The 19,040-nt window shown below is 36.2% G+C and overlaps 1 protein-coding gene across 1 annotated transcript; it reads right to left on the bottom strand.

Annotated features, from left to right (window-relative positions):
• Positions 1–14,123: 14,123 nt before the first annotated feature.
• On the bottom strand, positions 14,124–15,017 carry LOC138883744 (uncharacterized). The gene has a single exon (XM_070164452.1). The coding sequence runs from the start codon at positions 15,015–15,017 to the stop codon at positions 14,124–14,126; it is 894 nt and encodes a 297-aa protein (XP_070020553.1).
• Between the last annotated feature and the right edge of the window lie 4,023 nt (positions 15,018–19,040).

The following is a 19,040-nucleotide window of genomic DNA, read 5'->3' as shown; positions in this document are numbered from 1 at the left end:
CGAAACTCATTCCTAATTATATTAGACTTATCGTCTTACGTTTCTTTAGTTCCATTTATAATACCGAACGTTTTTTTTTTTTTTTTGCAAATTCTTTATATGAAATTAAAAAATAAAGTAATAGGAGAAAAGAAACCCAACAATAGAATTGATCATCACTCAATGTAAATTTTTCTACTACTTAAGTATAATAATTTCTGTTAATAAATCTATCACAATTTGTTTCAAAAGTCAAATCGAATTGAAATAATTGTGAAAATTAAGAGTTGAAATAGAAAAAGCGTGTCTCTGGACCAGCACTTAAATTGTAAATTATAGTTGTGAACTAATTAAAGAACATGAAATAATGTGTGTTGTTACATGTTACGCTCGATATGAAAATATTTAAAATTTTAGAAATTCTAATTAAGATGATCTAGCACCATTAACTATCTACAATATACAGAGAGTATTAACTCAATTATGGGAGAAGAAAATCACGAAAAAGTCAAGGGACATCCTGTCAATTAACATTAGAAGCATAATAAATCTTTGAAGTCGAGTCTAAGAGTCCGTTGAATTGAAACTTTTGAGTACTCAATTATAAAATAATTATTCTTACACACACTTAAAAGAGTTTATAAGGACATCCACCTTTAGTATGATGAATAAATTAACGTAATGAAAATTTCAGCATACTAATTGAGCCGCTAAACATGTGACACAAACTTCTAAGAATTAAAATTGGCTCCTAATAATAAAAAATACAAATCGTATGACAAAATTGTTAACTCTAGGAATTAATCAAGCATACAACCTTGTAGTTGGGGTTGGGACTTTCATGTAGCTACAATGCTGCTTCAATTAAATTGAAACTAGATGCCATTACTTAAATGTACATATGAGAATAATTAGAATTTAGTTTTCAAAAGAAAATAAATTTATGAAAAGAACCTGTTTAAACTAGGCATACATTTATTATTACAATGAATCATAAACACGAGAAAAATTTACTTATATCAATTTGGTTTATCTTTTCTTAAATCATTGATAGAGAAAGAAAAAAAAATAGAAAAGAAGAACGATAAAGCATGTAGATATACTGCAAGGCTAATATACATTGTTGGCATGTTTAAATTCCAAAAACTTCTTTCTCATTCTTATAGTACAAAGTCACGAGAAGAAGCTAAGTTCTTATAGTTCAATCTTCAAAGTATTCTATATGCCTAGGGAAGTCTTCCTTACTCGCTTTGTTCGTACAAATAATTTAAACGTAATAATGATAATAAACGAAATATGGTAAGAATGAGCTAAAAAAGTGTTGTCTTTAATATATCTTCATAAGAGATAAGTTGCATGAAATTAAAACTGCTTACTATTATTAAACATGTCTATTGTATTGATAAAAATTGCACGGGCGCCCTATTTGATCGCTCCCATTTAACTTATACCTATTTTTTTAAAAATTTTTATCTTGTACCCACTTTTTAAATAACTTCAGCCCCTTTCTCCTCCTCCTTGCTTTACAACTCTCTCGAATCACATACAGGAGAATCTCAGCTAAGCAGAAAATATATTGGATCCATTACAACTGAATATCCTTCTAAATGGAACATCAGGATTATTGAACTGATGATGTTGGTGTTGAGGTTCAGACGAAGTAACCTCCATTCTCATGTGGGGTGAGAGAGAAAATCCTAACCAGTTACTACTAGCATCATTATGACTATTACTATTATTATTATTGCTACTTTTGTGGCTGCTGTAATTGTTGTTATCATCATTCATAAACTTCAACTTCATTCAGTTGTTTGAGGTATTTTTGTAAGTTTGTAAAGTTTTTCTGTGGTTCAAGTAGTTCAGTTAAATGTAAATTAAAATTACAAATATTCATATTTTTCACAGAAGATGAGTCCTAACTTAGCGAAACAGATGGAACAAAAGGAGCTTATTTCTCATATGAGAAGACACGGCACAATTCGGAGAAGGCAGTACTCATCAACACGAAGGATAATCAAAGGAGTTATTAGTATCTAGGTTAACTAAATAACTTCAGCTCTAGAACTGAAGTTCGCCAGTTACAAAATAAAAACTTCAGCTCTAGAGCTGAAGTTCGCTAGTTACCAAAATAAAAACTTCAGCTCTAGAGCTGAAGTTCACCAGTTACAAAAACAAAAACTCGCCAGTTACAAAACAAAAACTTCAGCACACTTGGTTCAGCACACTTGCTACTTCAGGGTCGTCTACTAGAATACTGAAGTTTTGCGTGAGTGTCTTTGCTACTTCAGCCCCATATGCTGAATTATGTGAAAAAGCGAGTACGTTTGCAATTTTTTTGCAAAGCGGACACAAGTTAAAACGTGACACAAAAAGCGGGTATGGATGCAAATGCCCCATTGTACTGTACACTTCTAAATTTATTTTCTTACTTTACTTTTTTTTATTTATTTATCATCTTTCTTTTCTTAGTTGGATATTTTTTACGTGTGAAACACGTACATAAAACTAATTTCTTAAATAGTGTCAAATACCGTATATACGCATGCCCTTTAAAAAATGCTATTATACGTGATATATTTTGTTGAATTTTGCTGCATTAACAATTTGAAATCGCTTGATTGAAAGTATCCCTGTGAAGTTCGGATCTTATCAAAACACCCAGAAATAGGGCTGCTTATAGGGCGGATTGGGCGGTAATTTATTTTTAATGGTTTGGCTTATCGGTTATCGATTTTTAAATGTATTAATCTGCTAGCCACCCGATAAGATATCGGGCGGATTGATATCGATTTAGCTCTTATCGGATGGTTTATCGGTCTAATTCAAACTATATTCAATGAATTACTAGAAAATATGCACCTACAATCTAAATGTTCTCTTGACCAAACCCATTTCATTTCTTTAATTCTCTACCAAGACTCATCATGTAATTAGTAAAAATAATAATTGTATAGGGCATTATTATTATTATTATTATTATTATTATTATTATTATTATTATTATTATTTCCCTCTAGTAATTGATTAAGTTGCCAATAAAAAAATAATTTAAGTTGTTTACGTGATATTGACCAAGAAGTGCTTTCGGACGGTTGTGTTGAATCAGATACTGATGAAAAAAAGTCCAATTTGAATACAGTGCCTATATAATCTGTGTCTGTACTTCATTCTCCACAAAATAGGAAAAAGACAATAAAGAAAATAAATAATTTAAAAAAAAAGTCCTTTATTTTTTGTTTCAAATAATACCATCTCAAAATTAAGAAAAAAGATAGAAGAATTAGAGGAAACGTGGTTCGGTTTATCCATAATATGGATAAAAAAAAAATTATAAACAAAAATTGTTGTTATCATCATTCATAAACTTCATCTTCATTCAGTTGCTGAGGTGTTTTTGTAAGTTTGTAAAGCTTTTCTGTGGTTCAAGGTAGTTCAGTTAAATGTAAATTAAAATTACAAATATTCATATTTTTCACAGAAGATGAGTCCTAACTTAGCGAAACAGATGGAACAAAAGGAGCTTATTTCTCATATGAGAAGACACGGCACAATTCGGAGAAGGCAGTACTCATCAACACGAAGGATAATCAAAGGAGTTATTAGTATCTAGGTTAACTAAATAACTTCAGCTCTAGAACTGAAGTTCGCCAGTTACAAAATAAAAACTTCAGCTCTAGAGCTGAAGTTCGCTAGTTACCAAAACAAAAACTTCAGCTCTAGAGCTGAAGTTCGCCAGTTACAAAAACAAAAATTCGCCAGTTACAAAACAAAAACTTCAGTACACTTGGTTCAGCACACTTGCTACTTCAGGGTCGTCTACTAGAATGCTGAAGTTTTGCGTGAGTGTCTTTGCTACTTCAGCCCCATATGCTGAAGTTATGCGAAAAAGCGAGTACGTTTGCAATTTTTTTTGCAAAGCGGACACAAGTTAAAACGTGACACAAAAAGCGGGTATGGATGAAAATGCCCCATTGTACTGTACACTTCTAAATTTATTTTCTTACTTTACTTTTTTTATTTATTTATCATCTTTCTTTTCTTAGTTGGATATTTTTTACGTGTGAAACACGTACATAAAACTTATTTTTTAAATAGTGTCAAATACCGTATATATGCATGCCCTTTAAAAAATGCTATTATACGTGATATATTTTGTTGAATTTTGCTGCATTAACAATTTGAAATCGCTTGATTGAAAGTATCCCTGTGAAGTTCGGATCTTATCAAAACACCCAGAAATAGGGCTGCTTATAGGGCGGATTGGGCGGTAATTTATTTTTAATGGTTTGGCTTATCGGTTATCGATTTTTAAATGTATTAATCTGCTAGCCACCCGATAAGATATCGGGCGGATTGATATCGATTTAGCTCTTATCGGATGGTTTATCGGTCTAATTCAAACTATATTCAATGAATTACTAGAAAATATGCACCTACAATCTAAATGTTCTCTTGACCAAACCCATTTCATTTCTTTAATTCTCTACCAAGACTCATCATGTAATTAGTAAAAATAATAATTGTATAGGGCATTATTATTATTATTATTATTATTATTATTATTATTATTATTATTTCCCTCTAGTAATTGATTAAGTTGCCAATAAAAAAATAATTTAAGTTGTTTACGTGATATTGACCAAGTAGTGCTTTCGGACGGTTGTGTTGAATCAGATACTGATGAAAAAAAGTCCAATTTGAATACAGTGCCTATATAATCTGTGCCTGTACTTCATTCTCCACAAAATAGGAAAAAGACAATAAAGAAAATAAAAAATTTAAAAAAAAGTCCTTTATTTTTTGTTTCAAATAATACCATCTCAAAATTAAGAAAAAAGATAGAAGAATTAGAGGAAACGTGGTTCGGTTTATCCATAATATGGATAAAAAAAAAATTATAAACAAAAATTGTTGTTATCATCATTCATAAACTTCATCTTCATTCAGTTGCTGAGGTGTTTTTGTAAGTTTGTAAAGCTTTTCTGTGGTTCAAGGTAGTTCAGTTAAATGTAAATTAAAATTACAAATATTCATATTTTTCACAGAAGATGAGTCCTAACTTAGCGAAACAGATGGAACAAAAGGAGCTTATTTCTCACATGAGAAGACACGGCACAATCCGGAGAAGACAATACTCATTAACACGAAGGATAATCAAAGGAGTTATTAGTATCTAGGTTAACTAAATAACTTTAGCTCTAGAACTGAAGTTCGCCAGTTACAAAATAAAAACTTCAGCTCTAGAGCTGAAGTTCGCTAGTTACCAAAACAAAAACTTCAGCTCTAGAGCTGAAGTTCGCCAGTTACAAAAACAAAAATTCGCCAGTTACAAAACAAAAACTTCAGTACACTTGGTTCAGCACACTTGCTACTTCAGGGTCGTCTACTAGAATGCTGAAGTTTTGCGTGAGTGTCTTTGCTACTTCAGCCCCATATGCTGAAGTTATGCGAAAAAGCGAGTACGTTTGCAATTTTTTTTGCAAAGCGGACACAAGTTAAAACGTGACACAAAAAGCGGGTATGGATGAAAATGCCCCATTGTACTGTACACTTCTAAATTTATTTTCTTACTTTACTTTTTTTATTTATTTATCATCTTTCTTTTCTTAGTTGGATATTTTTTACGTGTGAAACACGTACATAAAACTTATTTTTTAAATAGTGTCAAATACCGTATATATGCATGCCCTTTAAAAAATGCTATTATACGTGATATATTTTGTTGAATTTTGCTGCATTAACAATTTGAAATCGCTTGATTGAAAGTATCCCTGTGAAGTTCGGATCTTATCAAAACACCCAGAAATAGGGCTGCTTATAGGGCGGATTGGGCGGTAATTTATTTTTAATGGTTTGGCTTATCGGTTATCGATTTTTAAATGTATTAATCTGCTAGCCACCCGATAAGATATCGGGCGGATTGATATCGATTTAGCTCTTATCGGATGGTTTATCGGTCTAATTCAAACTATATTCAATGAATTACTAGAAAATATGCACCTACAATCTAAATGTTCTCTTGACCAAACCCATTTCATTTCTTTAATTCTCTACCAAGACTCATCATGTAATTAGTAAAAATAATAATTGTATAGGGCATTATTATTATTATTATTATTATTATTATTATTTCCCTCTAGTAATTGATTAAGTTGCCAATAAAAAAATAATTTAAGTTGTTTACGTGATATTGACCAAGAAGTGCTTTCGGACGGTTGTGTTGAATCAGATACTGATGAAAAAAAGTCCAATTTGAATACAGTGCCTATATAATCTGTGTCTGTACTTCATTCTCCACAAAATAGGAAAAAGACAATAAAGAAAATAAATAATTTAAAAAAAAGTCCTTTATTTTTTGTTTCAAATAATACCATCTCAAAATTAACAAAAAAGATAGAAGAATTAGAGGAAACGTGGTTCGGTTTATCCATAATATGGATAAAAAAAATATTATAAACAAAAATTGTTGTTATCATCATTCATAAACTTCATCTTCATTCAATTGCTGAGGTGTTTTTGTAAGTTTGTAAAGCTTTTCTGTGGTTCAAGGTAGTTCAGTTAAATGTAAATTAAAATTACAAATATTCATATTTTTCACAGAAGATGAGTCCTAACTTAGCGAAACAGATGGAACAAAAGGAGCTTATTTCTCACATGAGAAGACACGGCACAATCCGGAGAAGACAATACTCATTAACACGAAGGATAATCAAAGGAGTTATTAGTATCTAGGTTAACTAAATAACTTTAGCTCTAGAACTGAAGTTCGCCCGTTACAAAATAAAAACTTCAGCTCTAGAGTTGAAGTTCGCTAGTTACCAAAACAAAAACTTCAGCTCTAGAGCTGAAGTTCGCCAGTTACAAAAACAAAAACTTCAGTACACTTGGTTCAGCACACTTGCTACTTCAGGGTCGTCTACTAGAATGCTGAAGTTTTGCGTGAGTGTCTTTGCTACTTCAGCCCCATATGCTGAAGTTATGCGAAAAAGCGAGTACGTTTGCAATTTTTTTTGCAAAGCGGACACAAGTTAAAACGTGACACAAAAAGCGGGTATGGATGAAAATGTCCCATTGTACTGTACACTTCTAAATTTATTTTCTTACTTTACTTTTTTTATTTATTTATCATCTTTCTTTTCTTAGATGGATATTTTTTACGTGTGAAACACGTACATAAAACTAATTTCTTAAATAGTGTCAAATACCGTATATATGCATGCCCTTTAAAAAATGCTATTATACGTGATATATTTTGTTGAATTTTGCTGCATTAACAATTTGAAATCGCTTGATTGAAAGTATCCCTGTGAAGTTCGGATCTTATCAAAACACCCAGAAATAGGGCTGCTTATAGGGCGGATTGGGCGGTAATTTACTTTTAATGGTTTGACTTATCGGTTATCGATTTTTAAATTTATTAATCTGCTAGCCACCCGATAAGATATCGGGCGGATTGATATCGGTTTAGCTCTTATCGGACGGTTTATCGGCCTAATTTAAACTATATTCAATGAATTACTAGAAAATTTGCACGTACAATCTAAATGTTCTCTTGACCAAACCCATTTCATTTCTTTAATTCTTTACCAAGACTCATCATGTAATTAGTAAAAATAATAATTGTATAGGGCATTATTATTATTATTATTATTATTATTATTATTATTATTATTATTATTATTATTATTTCCCTCTAATAATTGATTAAGTTGCCAATAAAAAAATAATTTAAGTTGTTTACGTGATATTGACCAAGAAGTGCTTTCAAACGGTTGTGTTGAATCAGATACTGATGAAAAAAAGTCCAATTTGAATACAGTGCCTATATAACATGTGTCTGGACTTCATTCTCCACAAAATAGGAAAAAGACAATAAAGAAAATAAAAAATTGAAAAAAAAGTCCTTTATTTTTTGTTTCAAATAATACCATCTCAAAATTAAGAAAAAAGATAGAAGAATTAGAGGAAACGCGGTTCGGTTTATCCATAATATGGATAAAAATAAATTATATATATATATTCTTAATGGGTTAACGGATTATCCGTTAAGAAAATTGAATAATCCGCCCCCCATACCGATAAGCCTTTAATGAAAAAATTTCAATCTGTTCCTCATCAGTTAAACCGTTAACCCGATACCAATAAGCCATTAAGCTTCGGTTTCGGTTCGGTTTTAAACACCCCTACCCAGAAATTTATGCAAGGATATTCAAAGTTAATAAAACTTCTTTACTCTCGGGATCTAAACCTTTAACCTAAACTAATTTTCAAACCTCTTTTACCACTATACTAATATCTTTTGTTATGTCGAGGAAGGCAATAATTTATACTCTCCGGTCCACAATAAGTGACCAATTTACTTTTTTATTTTGGTCCAAAATAAGTGTCCATTTATATAATGAAGAAAAAATTCAATTTATTTTTTCAAAATTACCCTTATGTATGTATCTCTAAAAAGTCATTTACTCCTCATATTTAAGAAGAGAAGTAAGTGCTACTATAACTATGATACAATATTTAATGAATGATAGTTTAGTCACACGAACTATTTTCGTCTAGAATTTAATATTTCCTTAATAGGTGTGTGTTCGCAACAAATTTTCGTAATACGAAAAATAAACTGCAACAAGAATAATATGAAGAAAAAGTAATTTTATTGATAAATATTTGTAAGTACAATTCTATGTATCCCTTGATTCTCCTTTCTAAAATTCTCCATGATTTGAGGGCTTGAGAAGTGTCTTCTCGAATGTAGGATGATGTGGACCTCCTTGTGATGTATTTAATCGCCAAGAACATCGAGCAACACTTTGTTGTTACGGGTTGATCTCCGAGAAGAACTCCGTTGATCACTCCTTTGTTGAAGAACTAAGCACTTGATGATTGATCTCTCTGTTTGTGGATTCTTTCACCAATTACGGAGTGTTCTTCCCCAACTATAAATGTCCTCTGAGAGTTATGTAACCCCTCTGTTTATAGTTGTAGAGATGGACAGTCCAGCTACATAAGAACTCTCTTGCTTAATTCTGATTGGCCCATGTCATTTTAGCCACTAGGTGACTTGTGGTTGGTTCTTGCTTTTTTACTTGGATTGCCACATCATTTAACACTTGGCGTCACCTTATTGGCCTGGAGTTTGACTGGATATGTCATGTCACATGGCATAAGTCTGGGCCTTAAGATGAAATGGATTTTGGGCCTGAAAATAATAAAATAGACTAATTTAACTTGTAAAGCCCAAATTAATTATTTAACTTAATTGAATTTAATCCAAATTTTGTATGGATTAAACCCAATAAATTTTATATGTCTACAGATGCCCCTACTTCAAGCCTTGTCGCAATATAGACTTGTCGAGTCTTAACGACGAGGTTTGAAGTACCGGTGATTATCACAATCCTTTGAATTCACGTCTAGTATTTTCTTGAGACTTGCTCGTGTGCACTCTCTCCAAAGTGTAGTTTGAGGTGATTGGATCTTTATTTTTGTAATGCTAAATGGATTAACATCGCAGCAGTTGCAAATTAGCAGTAACGTCCAGTCCTTGTGTTTGGACATTTTTCAGGAGGTCCATTCTTTTAAAAATCTATTCTCGAACATTAACTAAATATGCTTGAACCAAGATTAACATATTGGATTCAATTTTAGCTAGCACTCTCTTGCTGAGCCTCGTGGGAATTGGATAGAAGTAGATTACCATCATTACTAGTTAAATTCTTTTAACCCAACTATCCTAATTTGCTTGCACGTAGGAGACCACGCCATCAATAAAAGTACTAAGAAGACTTTATAGCATATGTATATCCATAAACCAAAGGTTCAAGCACCTCGTTCTAGAAAGTCCCTTCTTTTCTATCATTGGCTTAAGCTCTATTCAGCTAGAATTCTTTCTCAATGCAAATTTGTGTCCTATCCAAACAACAAACTTTCTTCTTCGACTTTAGGTAGGTTATTTTAGGAAGAAAATACGCTGCATTGATACTCCTGCCCTACTGAAATACAAATTCCTTTCCCACCGATTCCTATAAAAGGGCTACCAACCCAATTGGTTTTGACCACAAACCAATATCGAGTTCCTCTCCTAGTGAAACACAAGTTCCTTCGCCAGTGTGGCCTATAAAAAGAGGTGCATCGAACCCAATTTTTCTATCAGAACTTAGCCTCTAGTTTCACAGTTTCTTCCAAGTCCTCCTTCTTGATTTCTTCTTTGGCTGCTAGCACTTGTTCTCAAATACCGAAGATCGCCTACTTCGAACGGTGTGTCCGATGCTGCTGGTATTCTCTATCGCTGCTTGTTTCTAGCTGCTCATCGTGTTGTCGTCCATGTTTCTTGTGCGTGACTGGTTGGAACTGCCGGTGTCGGATACTCAACGACTTAGTTCATGGTCGAGATAGAGATTAATGAGGCTCCTTATTTTCAACTTCTCTTTCCATGCCAATTTGTTTTAGTTAACCTTTCATTTACTGATCATGCTAACTCTCTATTTTTTTATGGAACGTGAGGTCTGGAGAAGTCTTACTTGTGCACCAACAGAGCTGAATGCCTCCCTCTATCATAGTCAACAAATCCAAAAAGCGGGAACTGCAAACAGAAGCTACTGTAATCTACATGAAGATAGCAGCAAGCCGTACGACGAATTGAAGCGTCTCGTCATCCATATTGATACTTACAGTTGAATTGAAGCTTTACACCGTCGACACCATCATATAGCATCAAAATCTTTATGACGTTGGGACCAACTTACATCATGCCGAATTAAAGCGTCATGCTACTAGTACCATACCAGCAGAAACTTCGTGCTATTAGCACCAAGGGCTCCATAATTTATTTTTTTGCAGGTTTTTAATAAATCGCAAGACGTCTGATATCAGTAAGAACATGCACGAGATGTCACAATGATTTGCAGCGGAACACTCGTCTCTTTGTTGCGGCCTAGTGCGAGAGACACATGAAGTGTCCTTTCGGCCTCGGAGATTAAACCCCTACTTTTGGAGGCTCAAAGAGACCATATTTTATCATTGGCGAGCACAAAAACATGTACCACATGGCATAGTTGCAGGTCGGCGAGGAAGACAACTAGAATAGGCCTTTCCAACTTCGGCAAGCAAGCACCTAGCGCATCTCTGCTGCTTTGACTTCATAGCATCTCATGCTCTCATTAAAAAAAATTGTATCTCGACCTAGGAGTGTCCAAACTAAAATGCGCTTGATTCTACAGAATCACAACTTTCACCACAGCATCATATCCAAAACTTAGGGCCAAATTTCATCAGGACAGGTCGGAATGAACTTTCAAAGGCGATGCACAAGTCTGTCATTTCGTCTTCACAGCACTGCATGTTATCATTGGGACGCACATATATCAAGTTAGGAATGTTCAAATTTCTAGCCGTCTGTGCCATTGGAAATAATACCCAGAGATAAGGAAATACCCAAAATATCATGGAAGGAGTCCTAGCATATTATCCGTAGCAATAATTTGAAATTGACTCATCTGTCTGCCAAACTTGCTATTCAGCTTTGTGCGCATTTATGGAAAAATTTGTATCTCGATCTATGTGTGTCGGAAATATGATCCATCTATGTCTCTGGAAAGAAAACTACAATTTTTGCAACACTTGAAGATATCATGGACGAACTTCTTTAGGATTGCCCGCAACAGCAGTTTGAAATTGCTCCTAACATCTACCGCACTTGCTTTTCAGACTTGCGCACTTTTGTAGAAAACTTCATATCTCAAGCTTTGGGTGTCAGAATCGCGAGCCGTTTGTGTCATTAAAAAGAAAACACAGAGAGAAAGAAACCTATATCACTGCATAATTCCTTTTAGACTGGCCGCAATAATTTCTCGAATTCGTTTAGGTGTCTGTCATGCATTTATTTCTACTTTGCGCACTCTTGTTGAAAGATTCATATCTCGAGCTAGGAGACTCCAAGTTGTGATCCGTTTGTGCCGTTAGAAAGTACACTCATAGAGCTGCAATACATATGAGTTTTGTGGCAGAACCCCTTCCGAGCTACAAAAAGAAAATTCTCAAAGTTCACCTAGCTTCAGTAACTTTCAGATTCGTGTAGTTCCAGCGAAAAAAATCATATCTTGAGCTATAGGCCTCCAAATTACAAGAAGTTTCTGTTGTTACAAACTAGACATCCAAATATACAACATATAAAATGTTAGGAGCAGAATGTATTCAAGATGGACTGCAGTAGTTTTCCAAAGTCGAACTCGTCGTCTGTCGAGCTTTCTTTCCAGCTCTATGCTCTCTGAGTTGTCGTACAAATATATATTTTTTTTCTTGAAATTGACTCTACAATATTGCATGTAGTAGCTTTGGCTCTATGTATCCCAAATCTTATCTCTTCATTTATTTCTTTTGTAGACTCGCAAAGAAGCTCAAAGAGTCGGGATATCAGACCGAGGTGTCATAAAAGATGTGGAGCCACCCCTTCACCGACTATTGCACTTGATTTATTGATAGTCTTGAAGCTCATCAATGGAGGCTCCCATGGTGATTGGGACCTTCAGCCTATAATTGAGGATGACATCAAATGTGGAGATGTCATATAGACTTGGAAAAGCATTTAGATGTGTCAGCAACAAAGCCTAGTTTACGATCATCTTCATGATTTAGGCTTTTGTATAGAAAAATGACTAATTCCTGTTGTCTATACATTTTTAGATGTATCAAATTTTGTACTATTGAAGCAATAAAACATCTTTTACACTTCAACGCAAATTGTCTCGTTTTCCTCATAGATATGTGCCGCTACACTTGGAAGAATTAATGTAATGATCCGATGATGCCAAACTTTTATTTTTTTTAAAACTCATGTGACTGAACTTAGAATGAAACTCTAAGCTACCTACGTACCTCGGTGAAGAGGATCAAGTCATAACGTAGTTTAGAGGGATGAGTTTTTTTTTTGGTCTTGACTTTTGCCTAGGCCGCCTCTTTCGAGGTTTTCAACCTAGCAGACTCTTTTTTTTGGCCGTACATAGTTTAGACTCATGCGAGCCAGAAGTATAGCAACGTGCAGTTTAAGCTCATGCATCAAGGAGTGTCATGACTTGCAGTTTAGGCTTGTACGTCGAGAAACGTCATGACTTGCAGTTTAGGCTCGTACATCGAGGAGCGTCATGACTTGCAGTTTAGGCTCATGCATCGAGGAGCATCATGACTTGCAGTTTAGACTCGTACGTCGAGGAGCGTCATGACTTGTAGTTTAGGCTCGTACGTCAAGAAGCGTCATGACTTGCAGTTTAGGCTCATGCGTCGAGGAGCATAGGTGACTCTCATGGGAAGTACTGCTTCAGAAATTTTCCGTTGATCGGACCAACTCTGAGACCAACCTTATCGACAATTTTGTATGCGCCACTTGAATAGGCTTCCTTCACAACATATGGCCTATCCCATTTTGAGGTAAACTTGTCGCATATGCATTTGTTAAGGATTATGGGTCGTCGAACAGCTAGGACTAAGTCTCCCACTTGGAATGATCGTGGCCGCACTTTCTTGTTGAAGGCTCTAGCTAGTCGAGCTTGATAACACTCTAATTTTTGTTGCGCTTCCAATCTTTTCTCATCCAATGCCTCTAACTCTTCTAGGTGAAGTTGAGCATTCTCTTCGGACGTGAGCCCTTCTTGGATTTCTATCCGTAATGATGGAATCTGTTGCTCCAATGGCAGGACTGCTTCTACGCCATATACCAAAGAGTAAGAAGTTGCTTGTGTAGCAGTTCTGAAGGTTGTCTGGTATTCCCACAAAGCTTCACCAATTCTCTCATGCCAGTCTCTCTTGTTCTTTGAAACAACTTTCTTCACAAGGTTACCAAGCATCTTATTAAAAGCATCAGCAAGGCCGTTAGCAGGTGCATTGTACATTGAAGACTTATGTTATTTGAAACTGAACTTCTCGCATATACTCTTCACGAGCTTGTTGTCAAATGCCATTCCATTATCAATAATTATGTATCTTGGTATGACGTACCTAAAAATTATATATGACTTGATAAAATCGACAACGGTTTCCTTTTTCACCTCATTGAGTGGAACAGCTTCCCCCCATTTAGAGAAGTAGTCCGTAGCGGCCAATATGTACATCTGTCCCTTTGATGACTTTAGAAGTGGTCCAACAATATCAAGTCACCATGCATCAAAAGGCCATGAAGCTACAGTTGGGTGAAGAGGCTCTGGATATTGGTGGATGTAGATGGCATGAAATTGACACGCTTGACATCTTTTGGAATGATGCATGCAATCCTTCACCATTGTCGCCCAGTAGTAGCCCATCCTCTTGATGTGAAAATGGAGCTTGGAACCAGATTGGTGTGCTCCACATGAGCCAGAATGTGCTTCCTCCATCGCTTGGTGGGCTTCTTCTTTGTCAAGACATCGCAAGAATAGTCCTTCAAAAGAGCGGCAAAACAATATCCCCTTATAGAAGATGAATCGTGGTGCTCTTTGTTTGATGTATGTTCTTTGTGATGGATCTTCAGGTAACTTTCCATGTTCAAGGTACTCTATCAGTGGTTGCCTCCAATCTTCTTCTTCAATCACTCGAATAGACGTGTGATGGATTTTGTTGATTTGAAGATCTAGAAGTCTAGAAATAACCCATTGATGACACACGTATACCTTTGTCGACTCATTCTCTCCAAGTGCCATCGTCGTAGCCAAGTTATCCAAAGCATCAACCTTGCGATTTTCTTCTCTTGGGACGTGGTTTAAGAACACTTGGTCTAATTTTTTAAGTAAACCAGAAGCATATTGATGGTATGGCGATAGATCTTCCTTCTTTTCCTCGTAACTCCCCAAAAGTTGGTTGATGATCAGCTTAGAGTTGTCGTAGATATCCAACTGTAGAATCTTTATTTCTAATGCCATTTCGAGATCGATGATCAAAGCTTGGTACTCTGCGGCATTGTTGGAGCATGTTTCACCTAAAACAAAGGAGAATGGCAATACTTGTCTTTCTGGAGAGATCAATACAACACTTGCCCCCGCATCATTACAACATGCAGATCCATCAAAGAACATTGTCCATGGTGGCAATTCTTTGATGAACAAAACGTCTTCATCTGGAAACTCATCCAAAAGCTCCGATTCTATCGGAAGAGGGTGATCAGCCAGAAAATTGGCTAGTGCTTGTCCTTTCACAGCTTTTGAGGTGTGTATGTGATCTCATATTGGTTAAACAATATGGACCATCTTGCTCGGCGTCCAGAAAGAACAGGTCGAGTCATCACAAACTTCACGGGATCTGCTCGAGAGATGAGTTTGATGGTGTATGCTTCAAAATAATGCCTTAGCTTCTTTACTGCATAAAGTAACGCTAAGCATATTTTCTCAATAGGCGTATAGTTCAACTCAGCTCCTATCAAAATTCGACTAAGGTATTACAAGGCTTGTTCCTTTCCTTCCTCATTCTCTTGAGCAAGTAGTGCTCCAAGTGAACGTTTATGTGCCGTGATGTAGAGTATCAATGGCTTCCCAAGCATTGGAGCACCTAACACAGGTGGATTCAGCAGGTATGTTTTAATGCTTTCAAAAGCACTTTGACATGATTGATCCCACTGAAACGGGTTATCCTTCGTCAATATATGATTGAAGGGTTGACACTGTCCGACTAGATTAGAGATGAACCTCCGGATGAATGCTAAGTTTCGTTGGAGACTTCGAAGCTCCCTCAAGTTCTTTGGCTCGGGCATTTTCTGAATGGCGTCAATCTTTGCAGGATCAAATTCAATTCTACAATGACGCACAATGAAGCCAAGAAACTTTCCTGAGGTAACTCCAAATGCACACTTGAGTGGATTCGTCTTCAGGTCGAATTTTCTTAACTTTTCAAAAACAATTCGAAGGTCTTCAAGGTGGTAACACCTACTAAGGTCTTCACCACTAAGTCATCGACGTAACATTCAACCCTCTTTTGAAGCATGTCATCAAAGATGTTTTACATCGCGCGTTGGTAGGTGGCACCAACATTCTTCAGACCGAAGGGCATCACTTTGTAGCAATATATCCCTTTTGTAGTTTAGAAAGTAGTACACTCTTCATCTTTTGGAGACATTCTGATTTAATTGTATCCGGAGGATCCATCCGTGAATGACATAGCTTCATGCCCTGTTGTAGAATCAACCATGAGTTCAATAATTGGTAGCGGGAAGTCATCTTTTGGACATGCCTTGTTTAGGTCTCAAAAGTCAACACAAACACGTATTTGACCATTCTTCTTCTTGACAGGTACAATATTCGATATCCATGATGGGTACTTCACCTTTCGAATAAATCCTTCCTCGATGAGCTTGTTGACTTCGACTTCAATTTGTGATACAAGCATGGGTCGAAACATGTGTTGTGACTGCTTCACAGGGTGTGCTCCACTTTTGATCCCTAAATGATGAACAACTACCTTAGGACTAAGACCGGGCATTTCCTTATATGACCAAGTGAAGACACCTTTGTACTCGGTCAACAACTTAGAGTATTCCTCCTCCTCTTGAGGCGTAAGCAGCGCACTAATAAAAGTGAGGCGTGGATCTTTTGGAGTACCTAAATTGAGTTCCTTAAGCTCATCCATAGATGATTGCCCGCCATTTTCTAGTTGAGGGGGAGCCTCATTTACTTCATCACCAACATTAAGGCATGGGCTATCTTCCACAGTTATGTAATAGGATGTTTCCACAAAGTTTGACTTTTCTCTTTGACTTCCTTGGATGGTCAGCATGGCTTCTTTCTCTTTATTTGCTTCTTTATGAGGCTGGCAAGTGTAAATAATGGTTCTCCTTTGCACCTTCAGCGGACTATCTGTGGATATTGACAAAATAGACTTCCTTTTCATACGTGATGGGAAAGCACTACAGATTTCTTTGTCAGCAACAACTTCAAAATGATCCCGCTCCTCACGCACTTGCTCCTTGTATTTTGACAGTATCTTTCTAGATGGAGACTTCCTTGTAGTCCTTAGGCGACAAAAGACAGAGGTCTTAGAGGTAGTGGAAACTTCTTTTAGATGTTTGGAAGCTACATGTTCACCTTTGTGACTTAGCCTTTCAAACACGGAGACCGAAGGGGTTGAGCCTCCAATGCGATCAAATACTGAAGCCCGTTGTTTTATTTTATTGCCCTTAACTTCCTTCATCTCCTCTACCGAGGTGTATTGTGATGAAGCTATCTCTTTGCTTCTCTTTGATGAAATTCGAAAAGGCTCTGCCAAACTGAACCCCAACCCAAACTTTGGAGTAGCGACGTAGTGCCCTTGCTTTCTCAACTTCATTTGGGACTCATTGAGCCCATGTATTTTTTCACCAATGACTTTGTCTTTGAGTTCTTCTAGTTGTGATGGATTGGAGAAGTCATAACCAGATTTTTAAGTAGTATGAAGGCCTTAGGATCATAGTGCCCTTTTATTTTATCAGCTTGGAGACTGCCTTTAACAGACTCACAAGTCACGGATGGGATTTATGCAACTGGGATTGTCATATGCTCCTTCAAATGTTGGATATCTTTGTGAGTCATTTGCTTCTTTGGAGTACATTCCTGTATCAAAGGTTACCCTTTCTTTCGACGCTCATGTGGAATATAGAAAAAAACCAGATGCTCCTTAGTCTTTGTCTGTATGTCACCTTCAGATGATGATAGCTTAATGGAGACTTCCTCGATTCCCTTTTTAGGCAGCTTCCTGGTAGTCCGTTAAGCATTGTTTTCCTCTTCTGACTTGACATCAACTTCGTTATCTAATGATGGTTTCTCCACTTTCGGTTCACAAGAATCTAGGTAGAATATTGCGTCTGCAAAGTATGACTCCGTCTCAGTGAAAGGCTTGATGTCTGCATCAATTTTGACTATCTCACCATCTCTTCTGTATTTCAGACATTGATGCAAAATAGATGATACAACCCCATTCTCATTAATCCAAGGACGTCCAAGCAACAAGTTGTATGATGTTTTAGCATCTATGACGTGAATTAGGGTGTTTGAATTCATCTCACCAATGGATAATCCTACGCGGATCATACCTATGGCTCGTTGTCCTCCTTGGTTGAAACCTTGGATTGTTAGGTTACTTTTGGATAACTCATCGATAGAGATCCCAAGCTTTTTTAGCACCATCTTTGCCATGATGTTGATAGCCGAACCATCATCAACAACTATGCGATTGAGATGTTTTTCCCGAATGGACCTTACAACAAACAAAGGTCTGTTATGTGGCTTAGACCCCAGCAGCAAGTCATCATCTGTGAATGAAATTGTTGCACAACATGTGACAACTTTTTCGTTATCATGATGTTCTTGTGCTTTCATTGGAGCAGGCTCATCGTTGCTTTTCGTTGTTTCGTTAGTACTAGAAATTACATGAGTTGCACCAACGTGACCTCCATGAAGGAATTTTCCCGGAAAGAATTCATGTAATGTGATGGGCTTTCGGAACTTCGGCGATAAGCCACTATTAATCTTCTTGCTAGTATAAGATTTGATATTTCTTGGTGACTGAAGCCTATCTACATTGCTCATCATTTTTGTGCCCCCTTTTTCTCGCGAAAATCGGGTTTGTGACATTTAGGAGGACAACTCATTCCCTTTTGGGAATTGGGTTTGAATTGAAGAGTCGCCACCTAATGATTAAAGTGCATTAGGACACTAGGAGGGGTTTGTTTTGAGTAACCAAAGATTGGGTAAGGGCTTAAAATTATCCCAAGGGGAAGGTGTTAGGCACCCCTCAGGATCCACTAGTGTGGTTCCCGTCCAAACTATTGTTGTGACTTAAGTGCAAATAACACATAGGCAAATAAAGTCTTCAAATAAGAGGGTATTTTCACGTAATGGTTACAAATGAACAAAAGTAAGAAAAGGGAACTAAAAGAGTTGATTTTCTTAAAAGAAATGGTTAAAAAAAATTTAAAAAGAAACAAAGAAAACAGAGGAAAGGGGGGGTCCTAGGTTTATTAATAATATGGATCACCCCACACAACATCCGGTAATCACTCCTCAGTGAGGGGCTACACGTGATGTTATTGCGTGGTCATCATATCCATATCTACCCTTCCCACCCCGTTAAGG

This window comes from Nicotiana sylvestris, chromosome 12, assembly GCF_000393655.2.
Source record: "Nicotiana sylvestris chromosome 12, ASM39365v2, whole genome shotgun sequence".
Classification (NCBI taxonomy): domain Eukaryota; kingdom Viridiplantae; phylum Streptophyta; class Magnoliopsida; order Solanales; family Solanaceae; genus Nicotiana; species Nicotiana sylvestris.
Note: the sequence above shows the minus strand (reverse complement) of the source record. Positions and strands in the feature narration are given on the sequence as shown.

Coding starts and splice junctions, on each gene's coding strand:
- LOC138883744 (XM_070164452.1), bottom strand. CDS start 15,017: ATGTTCTTTGATGGATCTGCATGTTGTAATGATGCGGGGGCAAGTGTT.